The sequence below is a fragment of the Carcharodon carcharias genome, chromosome 10 (genome assembly GCF_017639515.1).
Source record: "Carcharodon carcharias isolate sCarCar2 chromosome 10, sCarCar2.pri, whole genome shotgun sequence".
Taxonomy (NCBI): Eukaryota; Metazoa; Chordata; class Chondrichthyes; order Lamniformes; family Lamnidae; genus Carcharodon; species Carcharodon carcharias.
This window is the reverse complement of record NC_054476.1, coordinates 109764708-109786685: the sequence shown is the minus strand read 5'-3', so window position 1 is coordinate 109786685 and position 21978 is coordinate 109764708. Positions and strand designations below refer to the sequence as shown.

The following is a 21978-nucleotide window of genomic DNA, read 5'->3' as shown; positions in this document are numbered from 1 at the left end:
TACCTCAGAGCGCAGTGGATGCCGGGATGCTGAATAAATTTAAGGAGGAGATAGACAGATTTTAAATTAGTAACGGGTTGAAAGATTATGGGGAGAGGGCGGGAAATTGGAGTTGAGGCCAAAATGAGATCAGCCATGGTCGTATTAAATGGCAGGGCAGGCTCGAGGGGCTGAATTGCCTACTCCTGCTCCTAGTTCTTATGTTCTTCAATTGTGCAATGAGGCAGGGTTAATTAGTAATGTCATAGTAAAAGATCCACTGGGAAATAATGATTATAATACAATTCAATTCCACATTAAGTTTGAAAAGGACATATTCCAATCACAAACACGAATCTTAAACTTAAACAAAGCCAATTACAATGGTGTGAGAGGAAAGCTGGCTAAGGTTGATTGGATAAATAGACAAAAAGATATGGTGGTGAATAAACATTGGGAAACCTTAAAGAAATAATTCAAAACGTTTGACAAAAATACATTCAATTGAAAAACAAAAACTCAGTGAGAAAGATCCATTCGTAGTTTACTAAGAAGGTTAAGGATAATATTAGATTTTAAAAAGCATATAGTGTTGTAAAGAATAGTAGTAAATTTGAGAGTTGGATGTGTTTTAGAAACCAGCAAAGGGCCACCAAAAATTGATTTTAAAAAAGAAAAAAAAGAATATGAGAGTGAATTGGCCAGGAATATAAAACATATTGTAAAAGCTTTTACTAGTATATAAAAAGGAAGAGAGTAACCAAAGTAAATGTTTTTTTTTATTTTAATTCATTCTCAGGATGTGGGCTTCTCTGGCTGGGCCAGCATTTATTGCCTATTCCTAGTTGACCTTGAGAAGGTGGTGGTGAGCTGCCTTCTTGAACCGCTGCAATCCGTGTGGTGTAGGTACACCCACAGTGCTGTTAGGAAGGGAGTTCCAGGATTTTAACCCAGCGACAGTGAAGGAACGGCGATATAATTCCAAGTCAGGATGGTGAGTGACTTGGAGGGGAACTTCCAGATGGTGGTGTTCCCATCCATCTGCTGCCCTTGTCCTAGATGGTAGTGGTCGTGGGTTTGGAAGGTGCTGTTGAAGGAGCCTTGATGAGTTTCTGCCGTGTTTCTTGTAGATGGTACACACTGCTGCTACTGTGTGTCGGTGGTGGAAGGAATGAATGTTTGTGGATGTAGTGCCAATCAAGTGGGCTGCTTTTTCCTGGATGGTGTCAAGCTTCTTGAGTGCTGTGGGAGCTGTACTCATCCAGGCAAGTGGGGAGTATTCCATCACACTCCTGACATGTGCCTTGTAGATGGTAGACAGGCTTTGGGGAGTCAGGAGGCAAGTTACTTGTTGGTTCCTTAGAAGCAGAGACAGGAGAAATTATCATGGAGAATAAGAAAATGGCAGAAACATTGAATAAATATATTGTGTCTATCCTCACAGTAGAAGACACAAGATACATACCAGAAATAGAGGGTAACCTAGGGGCTAATAAGAGTGAGGAAATTAAGCTAATAAAGAATAAGGTAAAGGAAAATATAAAAGGTATTGGAGAAAAAGTACTGGAGAAACTAAAGGGACTAAAATACAACAAATCCCTGGGATCTGACGGTCTACATCCTAAGGTTCCAAAGAAGATAGATGCAGAGATAATGTATGATTTTCCAAAATTCCCTAGATTCTGGAATAGTCCCAGCAGATTGGAATTTTACAAATGTAACTCCATTATTCAAGAAAGGAGGGAAAGAGAAAACTGGGAACTACAGGCCAGTTAGCCTGACATCAGTCATCAGGAAAGTGGTGGAATCTATTATTAAGGAAGCCTTAACAATACACTGAGAAAGGCATAGTATGATTAGAACAAGTCAGCATGGTTTTACGAAAGCGAAATCTTGCTTGACAAATTTATTAAAGTTTTTGAGGAAGTGACTAGTAGGATAGATAAAGCGGAACCAGTCGATATTGTAAATACAAAAAATGCTGGAAAAACTCAGCAGGCCTGGCAGCATCTGTGGAGAGAGAAAGAGTTAACATTTCAAGCCTGTTTGATTTTCCTTCAGAGATATAGTATACTTGGATTTCCAAAAAGCATTTGATAAGGTGCCACACAAAAGGTTAATACACAAGATAAGGGCTCATGAAGTTAGGGGTGATACAGAGGGTCATTTAAGGGACAGGAAACGGAGAGTAGGGATAAATGGGGCATTTTCAAGTTGACATGTTTTGACCAGTGCAGTGCCGTTAGGATCACTGCTGGGGCCTCAGCTATTTACAATCTATAATAATGACTCAGACAAAGAGACAGTAACATTTCTAAGTTTGCCGAAGATACAAAGGTAGATGAGAATGCAAGCTGTGAGGAGGTCACTACAAGATATTAACAGGTTAAGTGAGTGGGCAAGGTGACAGGTGGAGTATGATGTGAGAAGGTGTGAGGTTTTTCACTTTGGCCATAGAATAGAGAAGTAGAACATTTTTTAAAAGGTGTGAAACTTGTAAATGTTAGTGTTCAGAGAGACTTGGGTGCTTTCATACTCATATAAGAAACACAAAAAGTTAGAATGCAGATACAGCAAGCAATTAGGAAAGCAAGTAGCATGTTGCTCTTCATGGCAAGGGGATTGGAATATAAGAATAAAGAAACCTTGCTACAGTTGTATGGACCTTTGAGACCACACCTGGAGTACTGGGTACAATTTTGGTTTCCATATTTAAGGAAATATTTATTGCATTGAAAATGAAGGTTCACTAAATTGGTCCTTCGGATGAGAGGGCTGTCCTCTGCAATTTAAAAGAATGAGAGCTGATCTTATTGTAACAATCAAGATTAAGTAAGTTGTGAGGAGAATACAAAGAGTCTGCAAAGTGACATAGGTAGTTTAAATGACTTGGCAAAAAATTGGCAGATGGAGTATAATGTGGGAAATTATGAGGTTGTCCACTGTGGCAGGAAGACTGAAAAAGCAGAATATTATTTAAATGGAGAGAGACAGAAGAATGCTACGGTACAGAGGGATCTGGGTGTCCTTGTGCATGAACCACTAAAAGTTAGCATGCTGGTACAGCAAGTAATTAGGAAGGCAAATGGAATGTTGACCTTTATTGCAGAGGAAATCAAGTATAAAAGTATGGAAGTCTTGCTACAACTGTGCAAGACCTCCCAGTTGGTGAGACTGCACCTAAAGCAATATATTCAGTTTTGGTCCCCTTATTTAAGGAGAGTTATTCTTGCATTGGAAGCAGTTCAAAGAAGGTTCCCTATAGGCTGATTTCTGAGATGAGGATTTTGTCTTATGAGGAAAGGTTGAGCAAGTTCGGTCTATGCTCATTGGAGTTTAGAAGAATGAGAGGCGACCTTATGGAAACATAAAAGATTCTAAGGGGGCTTGACAGGGTGGATGCTGAGAAGATTTTGGCGCCAGCCCCAGGGAGAATCTAGAACTCAAGGGCACTGTTTAAAAATAAGAGGTCTTCCATTTAAGATGGAGATGAAAAGAAATTTCTCTTGGAGGGTTGTAAGTGCAGGAATTGTCTTCTTCAGAGAGCATCTGAGGCTGGGTTATTGAATATATTCAGGGCTGAGTTAGACAGATTTTTGATTAACAAGGGTGCCAAGGGTTATAGGGGACAGGCAGGAAAGTGGAGTTAATGCCACAGTCAGGTCAACCATGATCTTACTGAATAGCGAGCAGGCGAGAGGATGAATGGCCTACTCCTACTCCTATTTCTTATGTTCTTCTTATGAAGGGGCTTGACAGGATAGCTATTAAGAGGTTGTTTCCCCTGGCTGGGGAGTCTAGAACAAGGGGCACAGTCTCAGGATAAGGGGCTGATCATTTAGGACTGATACAAGGAGAAATTTTTTCATTGAAAGGGTCATGAATCTTTGGAATTTTTCATCTCAGATGGTTGTGAATGCTCCATCATTGAATATATTTAAGGCTGGGATAGACAGATTTTTGGTCTCTCACGGAATCAGGGATATGGGGAGTGGACAGGAAAGTAGAGTTGAAGCCCAAGTTTGTATTGAATGGTGGAGCAATCTCGGGGGGCTATATGGTCTATTCCACTCCTATTTCTAATGTTCTTATTCCTGAGAGTGTTTCCATTTTCCTCACCATTTATCCTTCTGGTCAGATTTGTCCCTTGATATTTGTCTGTATATTTCAAAAAGGACACATGGATATAATTCAATAATTATCCACAACTATCACAGCCAGTCATGGCATAGGAACAGGAGGAGCCATTCAGCCCCTTGAGCCTGTTCCACCATTCAGTTAGATCATGGCTGATCTATAATACCTCAGCTTCATTTACCTGCCTTTGCTCCACTTCCCTTCATACTCTTATCTAAAATTCTATTAACTTCCGTCTCGAAAATTGTTCCCCAGCATCCATAACCTTTCCATGGAGAATCAGCTTTCTACCATAGTCTGTGAGAAAAGTACTTCCTGATTTCACTGCTGAATGGCCAGCTCTAATTTTAACATAGTGCCCTTGTTCTAGAATCCCCATCAGAGCAAATCCACCCCATCAATCGTCTTCATCATTTTAAACACCTCGATCAGATTAAGCCTCAACCTTCTAGGCTCAAAGAATACAAGGCAAGTTTAAGCAACCCATCCGCCTAATTTAACCCTTTAATCCCATGTATCATTTGGGTGAAACTGTGCTGTACCTTTAAGGTGGGCTTCTTCTAGTTCTTGCACTGCCAGGATCTTGGTGGTAAAAGTCTCTGATCTTACCTTTGGCGGTACATAAAATTCCAAGAGGAATCGTTCTCCCTCCAGTCTCACAGCTTTTCGTAGCAACAGTCGACACTTCTGCCATTGTGTACTGCTCATGCAGTTAGTGTCATCAGCCACCATGTACCTCAACATGCCTTCTCTTTGGATGTCCAGTAGTTCCACTTTAGCAGATGATGACCGTGTCAAACGTAAACGTTCTAGTTTGTGGCTCCATTTGTCATGGACCTCGCTTTCCAGTTTATCCCCTGAGAAGTCTTCACCCTCGGGTCTCCTGCTCTGCCCAGCATCCAGTAGCGGTTCTGCCGAGGACCTCCATTGTAAAATTTCTTTCATCCCATCGACCATGCACATGCTCATGTTCCGCAGAGAAAACCCTTTCTTAAACTTTGGTCTGCCAGAAACGTCCTCCGAACTCCGGGAGTGGCCAAAATTGGACATGTTCCAAACCTGTGCCTGCCTCAGGTACCTGCTTGAGTTCGAAGTGTTGTCTATACTCTCGAGGGAATCTGAATTCTTCTCTTTTCTCTGGAGAGTTTCTTTACTGTAAGGCAGCTGACAATTCTGGATGTCTGAGAACGGAGCAATGTTATATTTGGTCGGGGAGTCTGACAGATATGGCCTGTTCACCTCCAAAGCAAAGTACTCCACAAAATGGGAAGCAAAGTGTTGTGAGAAAGTAGTCTCTATTCCCGGGCACTCGTAATGGGGATTTTCACTTATAAATATCCGAAATTTCTTGGCAAATTCAGTCGCAGCAGCTCGTGCCTGCACCTCGCAAAACTCCCTCCAGTCTGGAACTTGCTGTAAAGAATCCTGACTTTCAGAATCACCATTCATGGCGAATTCACTGAAGCCCAATTAAGCTGTACAAGGGGAGAAAAAAAAACTTTTTGTTACCTCTAATATTGGCAATCTTACAATAAGCACAAAAACAAACCAACACATTGTTCATCCAGAAATGTTGTGCAACCATTAAATTTCAGAACCAAGATCCTGCCCATTGTATCATTCTTTCCTTTATTCATGGAATTTGGGTATTGCTGGCAAGGCCAGTATTTATTACCCATATCTAATTGCCCTTACACTGAGTGGCTTGCTTGGCCATTTCAGAGGGCATTTAAGAATCAACCACATTGCTGTTGGTATGGAGTCACATGTAGGCCAGAGCAGATAAGGATGGCAGATTTCCTTCCCTAAAGGATATTAGTGAACCAGGTCGGTTTTTACAACAATCGATGATAGTTGTCATGGTCTCCATTACTGAAACTAGCCTTACATTCCAGATTTATATCCCATTCTTTTTTGAAGGTTACTATTGAATCTGTTTCCATCAGTTTTTCAGGCATAATTAAAGGCATTTCCTCATTTTTCCTAGTCCTTTTGCCAAATTAGTAAAGCATCAAATTCTAAAGGTTTCTAGCATCAACTTTGAACAAAACCTCTTCCCTTTTTTAGTAAAAAGTCAAACTCTGAAACGAGTTAGACTTCAAGAAATGGCTTTACCATGTGGGTCTCACCATACTGTGACTAAACAAGCTTTAGTGGTCACTCGTTGTAAATATTAACCAAATGAATCAGAAGCCACTCCAATGCTTGAAACAGCAGAGAGAATTGAAAAGAAAATAGAATGCTCAGGTCACCACACAATGGGCAAATGAAAGATAATTCACTGGCTGAATGAACTGAAACCCACAGCATTAAACAGCAACTTCACTCCACATCACTCACATTCAGGTCAGCTTCTGTTCCTCTCTCTGTGAAGATTTGCTATTATAATCTCTACCTCCAATGCCTTTTTCAGCCAGGACCAAAATGGAACAGGCCACCAATTCTCTCTACGCTCACTGATTCACATGACATTATTCAAGATCAGTCACAAGCTGGGTGAATGTGTTGTATCTCAGTTAGAGGACCATGTGGGTGAGATATAGTCTAACTAAGCAAAAAAAGGAATATGTTAAGATTTAAAGTATGTTGACCAATGATTAGTACATATTAGTTCATATATATTTTATATTTATGGGAACATAACAGTCAGCCATTACACAACACATTTTTAAAATAAATGAAACAGGAAATAGTTACTTCCCTGCTGACAATGCAAGTCCAGAGTCAGAGCAGGGTGTGTTCGAGTTTGATGGAGTAAAGAACGTTCAGGATGACAGGAGATTTTCTTATTAAGGCCAGCATGACCCATTTTCTCTTTAACACACTATCATTCTCAATGCTGTCTTTTACTCACCTCCAAAGCCAGAACATGAATTGTAGGCTAGGGCTCGTTGCCATTTTTACACTGGTAGTATTGTTCTGGATATATCATTCTCTACCTCATCTCTTTATTAACCCCCTCCTGCACTGAGGCCTGAATTTTCACAGAGTTTGTGAAAATGGCTCCAGAGGCCCGAACCTGGAAGTCACTCCCCAGAACCCGGCCCCTGCCATTTTTGCAGTCGGGGGCAGTGGATTGGGGTGATGGGGGTGGGTCAAACTTTGCACATCCATGGTTCATGGAGGCAGCTGCACATGTTAAAAAGTGCAGCTGCTTTCAGTCAGGTCTGAGTTTCACAAGGAGGGAGTGGGAAATACAATGTGTGCATATCAGACCTGGTAGGAGAAGGTCTAAAGTTAGTGGAGTTCTTTGGAGAGATAAGGGACCCTTTTGGACATGGTCCCAGGACACCTTTGAGAGAGGTCAAGTGCCCTTTGGGAGAGGTCAGGTACTGTCTGGGATTGTTAAAAGTGGACATGAATGTGCATAAAAAGTAGATAAACACATGGGAAATATTAAGCTCATTGAAACTGTGAAGCTCATTGGAACTGTCAAAGGGAGCTATCAAGGGAGCTGCCGAAGGGAGTTGTCAAGATGTTAAGGCATTTAAACCTCCTGTTATTTACATATTGGAAAAAAAATTGTCTACGTGTTGAAAAAGTACAGTGCTTGGTATTTCACTCTGGTTGTTGACATTAGCCTGAGGGTTAGCATTACAAGATTAGTGCTGCATGAATGATTTCACAACCTACCATCATCACACTGAGATTCCTGTCATTTCACAGTTTGATTGACTAGTGTAGGGGTAGATCTATTAATTAAGGGTGACATTGGAACAGTAGGGAGATATTGCCTTAGTTCTGGAGATCAAGAAGATGTAGAATCAGTTTGGGTAGCGATGAGAAATAGTAAAGGTGAAAAGTCACCTGTGGGGGTGATTTATGTAGGCCTCTTAACAGTAACCACACTGTAGGACAGGGTATACAGGAAAAAATAATGAAGATTTGTGAGAAAGGTACGCGATAATCATGAGTGACTTTAAATGACATATAGATTGGACAGATCAGATTGGCAAAGGTAGCCTGGTTGAGGAGTTCATAGTGTTTTCAGGACAGTCTTTTAAAGCAGCACATCCGAGCACCAAAGTGCAAACTATTCTAGATCTGGTAATATGCAATGAGGCAGGGTTAATTAATGACCTGATAGAGAAGGCAGTGATCATAATATAATTGAATTTCACAATTAGTTTGAGGGTGAGAGGAATGGACCCAAGACTAGGTTTTAAACTTAACTAAGAGCAATTATGAGGGCATGAAGACATATGGTAGGAGAGAAAGATGGCTAGAAATATAAAAACAAATAGAAAGAGTTTCTACAGGTATTTAAAAATGAAAAAAAGTAAAGTGAGCATTGGTCCTCTAGAAAGTGAGAGTGGGGAATTAATAATGGAAAATAAGGAAATGGTGGATGAATTGAACAGATATTTTGTTTCTGTCTTCACTGTAGAGGATCAAATATCATCCCAGAAATAATTGTGAATCAGGAGGTGAAAGAGAGAGGGGAGCTTAAAACAACCACAACCACCAGGGAAAAATTACTAAGAAAATTATTAGAACTTAAAGCTGACAAGTCCCCAGATCTTGATGGACTTCATCCTAGAGTCTGAAAAGAAGTGGCTGCTGAGATAGCAGATACATTGGTTTCAATTTCCCAAAATTACCTAGATTCTAGAAAGGTCCCATCAGATTGGAAAATAGTGAATGTGACTCCTCTATTCAAGAAAGAAGGGAGACAGAAAGCAGGAAAATACAGGCCAGCTAACTTAACATCTGTCATAGGGAAAATACTGGAAGCTATTGTTAAGGAAGTTAGAGCAGGGCGCTTAGAAAACCTCAGTGCAATCAGGCAGAGTCAACATGTCTTTGTGAGAGGGAAATCGTGTTTGACTAATTTATTGGAGTGCTTTGAGGAAGTAACAAATAAGGTGGATAAAGGGGAACCTATATAAAAGCAAAGAACTGCGGATGCTGAAAATCCAAAACAAAAACAAATACCTGGAAAAACTCAGTAGGTCTGGCAGCATCGGTAGAGAGGAGCACAGTTGACGTTTTGAGTCTGCATGACTCCTCAACAGAACTGATTATAAATGGAGAAGGGGTGAAATATAAGCTGGTTTAAGGTGGGGGACAAGAAGAGCCAGGTAGTGATAGGTGGAGATAACCAAAAGATGTCACAGACAAAAGACAAAGAGGTGTTGAAGGCCTATTTCCATTATTTTTAAACATATTTCCATCCATTGTTTTATCTCTACCTTTTAGCCTTTTTCGACTCCTTCACCCCACCCCACCAGGGCGATCTGTACCTTGCTTGTCCTGTTTTCTACCCTTAATTAGCACATTGCTTAGATAATAACACCACCTTCAACACCTCTTTGTCCTTTTGTCTGTGACATCCTTTGGTTATCTCCACCTATCACTGGCCCTCTACCTAACTCTTCTTATCCCAACCCCTCCCCCCTTAAACCAGCTTATATTTCATCCCTTCTCTATTTTTAATTAGTTCTGTTGGAGAGTCATGCAGACTCGAAACATCAACTGTGTTCCTCTCCACCGATACCGCCAGACTGAGTTTTTACGGGTATTTTTGTTTTTGAAAGGGGAACCTATGGTGTGCTGTACTTAGATTTCCAGAAGGCACTTGACAAGTGCCACATCAAAGATTACTATGCAAAACAGGAGCTCATGGTGTAGGGGGTAACATATTAGCATGGATAGATGCTTGGTTAGCTAACAGGAAACAAAGTAGTCATAAATTTCTGGTGGAGCCACAAAATCCTGCCCAATATAAAATAAAAGGATACAATTGTAAAGGAGGTGCAGGAGAAGTGGGATCTGGGTGTTTATGTATATGTCATTGAAGGTGTCAAGATAGGTTGAGAGAGCAGTTAATAAAGCATACAGTATCCTGGGCTTTATTAATAGGGGCATGGAATACAAGAGCAATGAGATTATGTTGAATTCAGTTAGAGAGCCAGTGCAGAAACAATGGGCCAAGTGGCATTCTTCTTTGCTGTAACTTCCTCCGGAGGCCCTCAGCATCACAGATGCCAGTCTTCAGCCAATTCGATTCACTTCAGGTGATATTAAAAAGCAACTGAAGGCACTGGATACTGCAAAGGCTATGGGCCCTGACAATATTCCAGCAATAGTACTGAAGATTTGTGCTCCAGAACTTGCTGCGCCCCTAGCCAAGCTGTTCCAGTACAGCTACAACACTGGCATCCGGCTATGTGGAAAATTGCCTAGGTATGTCCTGTACACAAAAAGCAGGACAAATCCAATCCAGCCAATTAATGCCCCATCAGTTTACTCTCAATCATCAGTAAAGTAATGGAAGGGATCATGAACAGTGCTTTCAAGCAGTGCTTGTTTAGTAATTACCGGCCCACTGATGCTCAGTTTGGATTCTGCCAGGGACACTCAGCTCCTGACTTCATTACACCCACACTTCAAGCATGGACAAAAGAGTTGAACTCCAGAGGCGAGTGAGGTGAGAGTGACTGCCCTTGACATCAAGGCAACATTTGACTGAGTGTGGCATCAAGGAACCCATGCAAAACTGGAGTTAATGGGAATCAGGGGGAAAACTCCCCATTGGTTGGTGTCATACTGAGCACAAGGGAAGATAGTTGTGGTTGTTGGAGGTCAATCATCTCAGTCCCACGACATTGCTGCAGGAGTTCCTTAGGGTAGTGTCCTTGGCCCAACCATCTTCAGCTGCTTCATCAATGACCTTCCTTCCATCATAAGGTCAGAAATGGGGATGTTCACTGAGGATTGTACAATGTTCAGCACCATTTGCAATTCCTCAGATACTGAAGCAGCCAATGTCCAAATGCAGTAAGACCTGGACAATATCCAGGCTTGAGCTGACACATGGCAAGGAACAAGGAAGTATTCAATGAACAGCATGCACTAGGAAGTTCTGAGGAACAAAGAGACCTTGGTGTGTGTGTCCATAGATCTCTGAATGCGGAGGGGCATGTTACTGGGGTGGTGAAAAAGTCATATGGGACACTTGCCTTTATCAATCAAGGCATAGATTACAAAAGTAGGGAGGTCATGTTGGAGTTGTATAGCACCCTGGTGAGGCCACAGCTGGAGTACTGTGTGCAGTTCTGTTCGCCACATTATAGGAAGGATGTGATTGCACTGGAGGGGGTGCAGAGGAGACTCACCAGGATGTTGCCTGGGATGAAACATTTAAGTTATGAAGAGAGGTTGGATAGACTTGGGTTGTTTTCATTGGAGTAGAGACGACTGAGGGGCGACCTGATCGAGGTGTACAAGATTATGAGGGACATGGACAGGGTGGATAGGGAGCAGCTGTTCCCCTTAGTTGAACGGTCGGTCATGAGGGGACACAAGTTCAGGGTAAGGGGCAAGAGGTTTAGGGGGGAAGTGAGAAGAAAGAAAAGTACAGAACAGGAACAGGCCCTTCGGCCCTCCAAGCCTGCGCCGATCATATTGCCCGTCAACTTAAACATTTTGCACTTCCGGGGTCCGTATCCCTCTATTCCCATCCTATTCATGTACTTGTCAAGCTGCCTCTTCAACACCACTATCGTACCTGCTTCCACCACCTCCTCTGGCAGCGAATTCCAGACACTCACTACCCTCTGCGAAAAGCACTTGCCCCGCACATCACCTTTATAGTTTTCTCCTCTCACCTTAAATCTATATCCCCTAGTAATTGACTCTTCCACCTTGGGGAACAAGCTTCTGACTATCTGCTCTGTCCATGCCACTCATAATTTTGTAAACTTCTATCAAGTTGCCCCTCAATCTCCATCACTCTCGTGAGAACAATCCGAGTTTCTCCAACCTCTCCTCATAGCTAATAATCTCCAGACCAGGCAGCATCCTGGTAAACCACCTCTGCACTCTCTCCAATGCCTCCATATCCTTCTGGTAATGTGGTGACCAGAATTGCATGCAATATTCCAAGTGTGGCCTAACCAAGGTTCTATACAGCTGCAGCATGACTTCCCAGCTTTTATACTCAATATCCCTGCCAATGAATGCAAGCATGCCATATGCCTTCCTGACTACCTTATCCACCTGCGTTGCCACCTGTACACCCAGATCCCTCTGCCCGTCGATGCATTTAAGGGTTCGGCCATTTACTGTGCAATTCCTGCCTGTATTAGACCTTCCAAAATGCATTACCTCACATTTGTCCAGATTAAACTCCATCTGCCATTTCTCCGCCCAAGTCTCCAAACGATCTATATCCCGTTGTATCCTTTGACAATCCTCTTCGCTATCTGCAACTCCTCCAACCTTGGTGTCATCTGCAGACTTACTAATTAGCCCAGTTACATTTTCCTCCAAATCATTTACGTAAACCACAAACAGCAAAGGTCCCAGTACTGATCCCTGCGGAACTCCACTAGTCACAGCTCTCCATTCAGAAAAGCACCCTTCCAATGCTACCCTCTGTCTTCTATCACCAAGCCAATTCTGTATCCATCCTGCCAGCTCACCTCTGATCCCGTGCAACTTTACCTTCTGTACCAGTCTGCCGTGAGGGACCTTGTCAAAGGTGAGGAAAAACTTTTTTACCCAGAGGGTGGTGACGGTCTGGAATGCACTGCCTGGGAGGGTGGTGGAGGCGGGTTGCCTCACATCCTTTAAAAAGTACCTGGATGAGCACTTGGCACATCATAACATTCAAAGCTATGGGCCAAGTGCTGGTAAATGGGATTAGATAGGTAGGTCAGGTGTTTCTCACGTGTCAGTGCAGACTCGAAGAGCCGCTTCTGCACTGTGTGATTCTGTGATTCGTGCCACACAAGTGCTAGGCAATGACCAGCTCCAAGCAGAGAGAATCTAACCATCGCCACTTGACATCCAATGGCATTACCATCACTGAATCCTCCCCTATCAACATCTTGGGGGTTACCATTGACCAGAAACTGCACCGGATTAGCCATATAAATATGATGGATACAAGAGCAGGTCAGAGGCTAGGAATTCTGCAGTGTGAGTAACTCACCTCCTGACTCCCCAAAGCCTGCCCACTATCTGCAAGACAAAAGCCAGGACTGTGATGGAATACTCCCCACTTGCCTGGATTACTGCAGCTCCAACAATACTCAAGAAGGACAAAGCAGCCAACTTGATTGGCACCCGATCCACAAACATTCACTCCCCCCAACCACTGACATTCAGTGGCAGCAGTGTGTACCATCTACAAGATGCACTGCAGGAACTCACCAAGGCTCCTTCAACAGCACCTTTCAAACCCATGACCATTACCATCTAGAAGGACAAGCGCAGCAGATACATGGGACACCAATACTTGGAAGTTCCTCTCCAAGTCACTCACCACCCTGACTTGGAAATATATCACCATTCCTTCACTGTCACTGGGTCAAAATCCTGGAACTTTCTCTCAAGCATCATTATGGGTGTATCTATGCCACATGGACTGCAGCAGTTCAAGAAGGCAGCTCATCACCAGCTTCTCAAGGGCATTTAGGGATGGGAAATAAATATTGGCCTAGCCAGCAACACCCACATCCCATGAATAAAAAAAAAATCTGTGATTCTTTGAGATAGGTTAAGTGAATGGGCAAAAATTTGGCGATTGGAGTATAATGTGGGAAATGTGAACTTGTCTATTTTGACAGGAAGTATAGAAAAGCAGTATGCTATTTAAAAGGAAGGAGATTAGAGAATTCTGAGGTACAGAGGAATCCGGGTGTCCCGATACATGAATCACAAAATGTTAGTGTGCAGGTACATCAAGTGATTAGAGCAGCAAATGGAATGTTGTCGCTTATTGCAAGGGGAATGGAATATAAAAGTAGGGATGTTTTGCTACAGCTGGTGAGACCACATCTGGAGCACTGTGTATAGTTTTGGTCTCCTTATTTAAGAAAGGATATAAATGCGTTTAGAAGCAGTTCAGAGAAGGTTCACCGAACTGATAACTGGAATAGGGCAGTTGGTTATCTTATGAGGAGAGGTAAGACAGACTGGGCCTGTATCCATTGGAGTTTGGAAGATTGAGGGGTGATCTTATTGAAACATATAAGATCCTGAAGTGACTTGACGGGGTGGAAGTTGAAAGGATGTTTCCCTTTGTGGGAGAGACTAGAACAAGGGGACACAATTTAAAAATAACGGGTTCTCCATTTAAGACGGGAAGAAATTTTCTCTCTGGGAGTCGTAAATCTCTCTTTCCCAAAGAGCAGTGGAGGGAGGGTCAATTAATAATTTTCAGACAGAGGTAGATAGATTCTTGATTAACAAGGGAGTCAAAGGTTATCGGGGGTTGGCGGGAACGTGGAGTTGAGGCCACAATCAGATCAGCCGTAATCTTATTGAATGGTGGAGCAGCCCCGAGGGGCTGAATGGCCTTCTCCTGCTCCTAATTCGTATGTTGGCATCACCAAGTGCTTATAAAGTCATTGAAGTAGGAATATAAATACAAATGATTGTTCTTATGGCGGATTAAAGGAATTTAAATGTAGTGAATATTTTTTTATCAATGAGTGTTTTTTTGAAATCGTGAGTCCATCAATAGACACTTAAGAACTTTATTTAATCTCAGCATGGGTCCTGAGGACTGTCCATGGTGGTTACTGGGTGAGTTGGCATGGGGGTGTAAGGGCAATGGGTAGTTTGTGAGGACATGAGGGTTGATATGAGTCAGCATAGGAGCTATAAAGAGCTATGGGGGTAGGTGAGAGGCAGGGATTGGTATGGAAGGTATGAGGGGCTCTGGGAGGTGGGTGGGGAGCATGAGGTGGCATGGATTGGCACTGATGGGTCTTGGGCAGTGTGTAGGGGACGGGGGGGGATGAGGGTGTGTGAGATGTGAGGGCTGGATGGCTGTTTTTGGTTCTATTCTCTTTTTTCCCCCACCCATCTGGCCTCCACACTCAGCAGCCCTTGTGCTGTTTTCGAACTGTTCCCGAGGTGGAGGGCCTGACTCCCATTTCACCCCTTCACCCAGAACGAAAATCTGACCATCTTTTTCCCAGGTCGGGTTTGCAGAGCCGGGAATTTTCCTGATTCTGCACTGGTGACCCGGGAGTGAAAATTCAGGCCAAATGTCAGGAACTCTCATGGTGATGGTAGCAGCCTAATACCTAATTTAGGTGCTAATTCTGAGTGCACCCATGTTGAATATCCATAGGCTATTTGCCAACATTATAACAAAAGTAAATCCTGCCCTCACTCAGCCAATTACCCAGCTTAGCTTTGAATAATTAAAGCTACTCATTATTGAACCACTATTATTTCTGATCATATTCACATATCTATCTCCATCCTACTGTTAGCTGATCTACAATAGATTCCCAGTAGAGTCACCGTTTCTTCCTCATTTCAGAAGATTAACCAAATTTGGAGGAATATCAGAAACCAAGGAATCTACTGGACAATCCTTTTGTGCTTCTTAATTTTGGAACATTCCAGTGAAGAATCAGCAACAGATGTGATGGGCTGAATGGCTTCTTAGCAGTAAACCTCAATGATTTTAGGGTGCACTTTCACCATTCCATCTGTCATCCTTACATTTGAATTCTGCATTCATTATTGAAAGGGCCTAAGGCCTGTTTGAGGCATGGGCCCTGGAATGCCTCATGTTCTGCCATCACCAATATGGATGGCAGCACTTCTGGTACACAATTTTGGATGCTTTGGCACCCATTTTATTTGAGAGAAATTGATGGCACACCATTGAATTTCAGGTCTCTGAGAGTATTGTCTATGATACTTATACTGGAAAGAAGAGATCCATTAAACTGAAGGTTGAAGTCTCTTCAAATTGAGCACTATAACAAATTAGATTATTAATTTTGAGAGACCTTGAGGAACATTAGGGAATCCAAGTGGGATCAGTGGGATCATCCACAAGTAAATGACAACAGATTTGGAATCAGAGGGATCCTTCGCACCCTACTCAACTTTCATTTCTGCCAGGTGGTGTAAATTTACCCAATGATTCTGAAGTGTTGATTACAATCCGGTCATCAGGCATGATTGGAAGTGTTTCTCTCGTCCCTTAATGACTGACAAACTGTACTTTTCAGTACTCCCAAAAAAAGCCTGCTTAGGGTTTGGAGAAAGAACTGTACTAAGGCAGCACTCAAGACAATGAGCTGTGTAGGGACCCATCTGCATGGGTGAATGTGTTGCCCAGATAGAAAGCCTAAAGGTGCCTGTTGGGTGGGAGTTAGGGGATGTATTATGTCATCTAGACCATAGCAAGGTGCTAAGCATGGATGGATTAGTGCTGAGTTCTTAGCAGCTGCCATAGCTAAGGAGGACAGTGATTAACATCTTACAGATCAAAGACAGGTAACAGCAATTTTCCTTTGAGTTTGAGGCACTAGGATTCAACTTTGTCATCCAGGACACAGGAGATCCGAGTAATATCAAAAATGTGGTTATTCGAGCTATCAGCATGGACATCAGATATACCGGAGAGCCAGTTGAACAGGAGCTTTCAACAGGAAAATATATGGGACAGATTGTTTATCCAAGATGGAGGAACACTGTGAATTGCAGTGTTTTATGTTACAATGCATGATCCCAACAGGGTGGAGTCTGACATTCTCAGAATTTGTATTCCAAAGGGTCAATGTTATGAATTCCTTGACATGTGCTGCTAAATTTGTGTCAGCATCACAGAACAGTTCCAAAGTACTGAAATATTTGCAATACTCTGCTGAGAATTTGCCAAGTACTGACTTTGCTTCCAATAATGTCTTTGGCAAATAAACCAGAGAAATGATCATGTTCACCATTTGGATTAGCAAATTAGATTCAGGAATCAGAAGGGCAATTTCAAAATCTGCAGATGGCGCTGAAACTGGGTGTAGTTCATATAGAAAAAGAGAACTGTGACAAAATCCAGGAAGTTATTAATAAACTTGCAAAGTGGATATGTAATGAACTTCAATATAGATAAGTGTGAGGTGAAACATTTTAGTAAAGAGAGCACATACTCCTTGGAAAATATAGTAAGTGTCTAAATGGGGTCGAGAAATAGAAGGATTTGTGGGTAGAGACACAAATCATGAAAAGTAACAACACAGGTTAATAAAGTCTAAAAAAGCAAACAAAGAACTGAAAAACAAAGGGGTTATGTTAGACTTGTACAAAGCCTTGTTCACATTATTCTTGGGTATTGAGAGATAATGACAACGCTAATGTGTAAAAACCATCACAGTTTACATCATGACAGAATCATTCATAAGGTTCCTCATTGCACAATACAACAAGAATTCCATATTACACCCGACACATTGAAATCAGTGTAAAGTAAAATCGGATGGGGTGTGACACCAATCTCATACCTGAGGCCTTTAGTTTCCCGATGGACGAGATAGATTAAAATTATCCTCAGTACTCGCTGAATGTTTCCAGGAGTTCCTGGTTTAGTTTCAGGTTCCAACATTTTGCCATTTTTTTCAATTTACAAGATTCAAAAGCTGTTTGAAATCATAACAAATTTACTGGAAACCAGTGATCATGTCTTTTATCCTGCCTTTCGTTTGTTTGTCTGATCAGGGCTGTTTATTCACACTGAATTCACACAATATCACTCAAAGCCTGGAGCTTGAAGGTCAAACTTCACTGACTCTAAACTAGTCAGCACGCTGATTGGTTGCATTCACTCATCAATAGACTTTTCCCAAACTGAATCTTAAAATTGCATTTTGTTTTGAGGAAGGAACAAGAATATATTTAAAGTGTTTTAAAAATTGGTTGCTCAAGGAAACTAGTTGAATGCCTGGGAGTAAGGTTCTACATGGAACGTACAGCACAGAAATGGGCCATTCAGCCCAACTTATTCTGCTAGTGTTTATGCTCCATAAGAGGGGCATTTGTAGGAAATAAACCAGCAGGGCTACGGGGATAGAGCGGGGGGTTGTGGGGGGGTGTGGGGGGGCGGTAGTGGGACTGAGCGGACTGCTACACAGAGAGCCAAAATGAACTTGACGGACCGAATGGCCTTCTGTGCCATAAATTACTCCATGACTGTGCCACCTCTTCCAACTGAAGCTGCAACCACAGAGCAGGATGAGGGCAGCACTCCCAGTGGCTGTCAAGTTGACTATGGCTCTCAATTTCTATGCAAACCGATCCTTCTAGGCTGGAGTCAGTGATATCACCAAGATCTTACAATTTTCCATGCATTACTGCAACAGGTAGGTCACCGAAAGCCAGCATGCCAGGAGAGGAGCGTTCATAAGCTTTTCTCTAACCAGAGAGGAGGAATGTGGCTTTATTAGGATGTAACTAAATCTCAAAGGACCTATTCCCTTAAAATGCAGCTGTCATGCAAAAATGCAGAGAGCACATCATGTTGGTGAATTCCTGCTTTTCTTACAGCAGTCATGATACCTTTATCCTGTGCCAATTAACTGTTCCATCCATATTTTGAACCATGATGAAACATGATGCACCTACACGTGGACGGCAGCAGCTCAAGAAGGCAGCTCACCACCACCTTCTCAAGGGTAACTAGGGATGGGCAATAAATGCTGGCCCAACCAGCGAAGCCCACATCCTGTGAATGAATTTTTAAAATAAAGGTGGCTGCTTGCTGCCTCCTCTCTGTGTGGCTCATGACTCCCCTCGACCAGCTGACCACATGTAGAGAGTGCTTATGCATCGAGAGCCATGCTGTGACCAGAAATGTCATGAAGTAAACCATCAGCACTCTAAAACAGCAGTTGGGCTGCCTGGACTGTCAAGGGGAGCCCTGCAACACTCACTGGAGTGTGTCTTCAAAATTGTCTGGTGTGTTCTGCACAACCCGAATCTCATGAGCGCATAGCCTGTGACACCAGGCCTTCAGGGGAGGAGAAGTAAGAGGAAGGGAGGAGGCATCTGGGACACCATTAATCTCGATGCACCATCCATGAGCAACTCATCAGACTCTGCGTTCCCCGAGTACATCCCCACATCATTTCTCCACAATTCCCCAGCTTTCCATCCTCCACTATAGATCACCACACCCTTTTCTTGGCCAAAATCCAACAATAAAACAAACAAAAAAACACATTCTGTATTAATCTAGCAACAGTGCCAATACAAAACTGAATTACTCACCCTTGTGCATTCCCTTAGTTCTTGTTTTGCCAGTGTCTTTGCCTAGTGCTCCTACATAGTGTTACCCCAGTGGGGTAATCAGCATGGCTGTTGGAAGGCTGATGTCTTTCATTGCAGGAGACTGTAGATAGCCTTGCAGGATGACTTGGAGCAGCTCTGGGTCTTGACAACCCAGCTTCAGACAGCACCACCTCAGCCTAGGTGGCAGCAGTCTGGGCTGACTGGCTGAGAGGCAACAGCAAGGGCTCAGGCAGAGCGGCAGTGGTGTGCCTTTCCCCTTTCTGTTGTCTGCTTCTGTCTCCTAATGTTTGCCGCTTTGTCCTGCAAGAGAGAGGAAAGAGGGGCAGTGAGTGTGTTGCAATGTGTTTGAGTGATGTGCCTGTAGCTGGAAGTATGTAGAGGGCATGAGATGTGGGGCAGGAGGGAACATCCTGTGGGGAGTTTACTGGTAAGGACCAAGCCTTATTTAAATATTCCAGGCCAGTCTGCTGCCTGGGAATAATGCGGGGGCTAGAAGACACAATGGGAATTTGCACAGGAGCCTTTGGAGGTCAAGGATCCGAGGAAATGGCCCTCAGCAGAACATCAGCACTTAACAAGAATTGCAGCAGCCAATGCCAATGAGTGGCAGGTCAAGGCAGGGGGCAGGGTGTTGGGGTGGGCAGCAGAGAACACCTTTGTGAGAGTCAGGGGTGAGGTTGGGCTCTCCAGTTCCTGCTGGCCCATGAGAAGTTTTCACAAAGTATTGACAGTTGGTTGATGCTTCCTGCAGTGTTTCAGAGGATGACTTTTACACCTTGTGGCCTTTCCCTAACTAGTAAATAAAACTATGGTGCGGGACTGATGGTCTCTGCACTGAAAGCAGGCCCCTACCTACCTGTAGGAGGAACCTTGGCCGACTTGAAAATTGTCAAAGGCAAAACAGAGGTGGTGAAACTGAAATCTCAGAGGAAATTAGTTGGCCTCCTATCGACACTTCCCACACACCATTCATGCTGGGTGAGGTAGGGTTACAATCCAGGCCAATACAGCAATGAAGCTACTTATGGCAAAATTTCCACAAGTGGCTGAGCTGAAATCCAACTGGGTCAGGGAGATAACCATTTCCCTGATGTTTGCACCAATTAAAGGGTTAAATATGTGGGCCAATTGACCAGGTGTGCTAGAATTCCTGTGCCAGGTCCAAGGAGTTCCATGGCATATTGGTGAGTTGGCTTTGCAGGATGGTGTGAGGTCAGCTCCTGGATCTCACAATGCATAACTGGAGCCCTCCATGAGGAACATAATGGAGAGATAATGGGGCATACCCTGAAGGACAATGCTCTTATGATTACTGTAACATAGAGCAGAAATGCATATGGTTCCAATGATCCAGTTCTAACTATTTCACCAGCACTCTACTTCTCCTTTAAGGTTGACTCTGACTCCATGGGCAGAACTTTTGCCACCGAGGCAGGTAGCTCGAGTCAGAAATTTCCCAACTCAGCAGAACTGCCTTGGTTTGAAGGAGCCCAGTAGGCCCAATTTTCACTCCAGGGAGTCCAGATCAGGAGTTGGATCCGCCAGCCCTGGAAGCAGGTCATAGGTGGCCATGGAGGCCTCTGTTCTCTGAGACTTCATCCCTGTTGTTTTAGAAGCTGTTAGGCTCTCTAACCCTCACCCCAATGGCATCTCAAAATCCCAGGTCACCTCCATGCCAACTCATGTCCCCACCCATACCCCCATGTCCCCTCATAAGCCCATGCCATCTCCGTAGTAATCCCAGTATCTGTCATGGGCAGACCTCAGGAGCCATGTGGAGATAAAAAAAATACTTATAACAATCCAATACAGCTCTCACTCATATACATTTGATAGTGAAAAAAACTCCCATTCATGGAACCCATTGAAAGCTTTTAAATCTCCTCAGGTGGTTAATCCATTATAAAAACAAACACATTTCTATTCATTAGCCACATCAAAGACAGCTAATCTTTTAGTATTCTCTTTAAACTGTCTGTTAAACTGTGAACTCAGAACCCCTTGCTGAGATCATTTTAGCTTTTAACACTCAGCTAAGCTTTCATAATGAAATAATAATAACCCTTGGGAAATGCCAACAAAGAACACTGTTGAAATGGTGTTTTTCTCTAACTTACACCAGACAGCCTGTCAACCAAAACAGCTCAGCAGAGTGTTTTTAAAATTCTCATTGACAGCTTTGATTCTAAGTTTAAAAAGCAAGGGATTTGAAAAACTTCATGACAGTTAAACAGACCTTATTCACTCTTCAAGACATTTACATCTACTTCATCAACCTGTGACTGCCATACTATGGGTGAAGCCATTGGAACAACGAAAATGGGGTGTGTCTGAATTCAGCACTAAGTTCAAATGGCCCTGCTGAGTCCAGGTCTCCCTTATGTGTGAATCACACCCTGCCCCCGCTAGTAAAAATTGGATCTATCGGAAATGGGGGTGGGACTTTCACATGTAGGTTCTGCCTGCCTTTTGTAGAGATCCGTGAAGTCTTCCTGATTAGGTGAAAATCCAAGCCGATGACTCTGTTGCAGTATAAAACGCACATAATTCCTTTAATGGGATTTGCTTCATTTGTTTGAATTTTTATGTTGGAAAGTAATTAGCCTAATGCAAAATCTGTTGCACAATTTAACAGCCCAAGTCTACATTTTATGTGCCATGAGTAAGTTACCTCAGTAAGTCTGATATATGGGAAAAGTGACATATGGGGAGAACGACAACTGTGTTTAAATGGGCTGGTTATGTGATGACCAGCAGAGACGCAGCCTGTGTCATTGCTTCATATGGAGATTAATGTCATTAGACCAAAGCATCTAGAGACAT

General features: G+C 43.0%; 1 protein-coding gene across 4 annotated transcripts in view; it reads right to left on the bottom strand.

The window, feature by feature from the left end:
- Positions 1-21978, bottom strand: part of LOC121282773 (SH2B adapter protein 2-like) — a 145410-nt gene that overhangs the window by 106079 nt on the left and 17353 nt on the right. For 3 of the 4 annotated variants that reach the window (XM_041196541.1, XM_041196543.1, XM_041196544.1), the window contains exons 3-4: positions 19135-19455; positions 4726-5591 (exon numbers count right to left, since the gene is read on the bottom strand). In XM_041196541.1, the coding sequence (XP_041052475.1) occupies positions 4726-5565 (840 nt within the window). In that variant the 5' untranslated portion in view covers positions 5566-5591; positions 19135-19455. The remainder of the gene's footprint in view (positions 1-4725; positions 5592-19134; positions 19456-21978) is intronic. The other variant, XM_041196542.1, reaches the window with a different exon arrangement.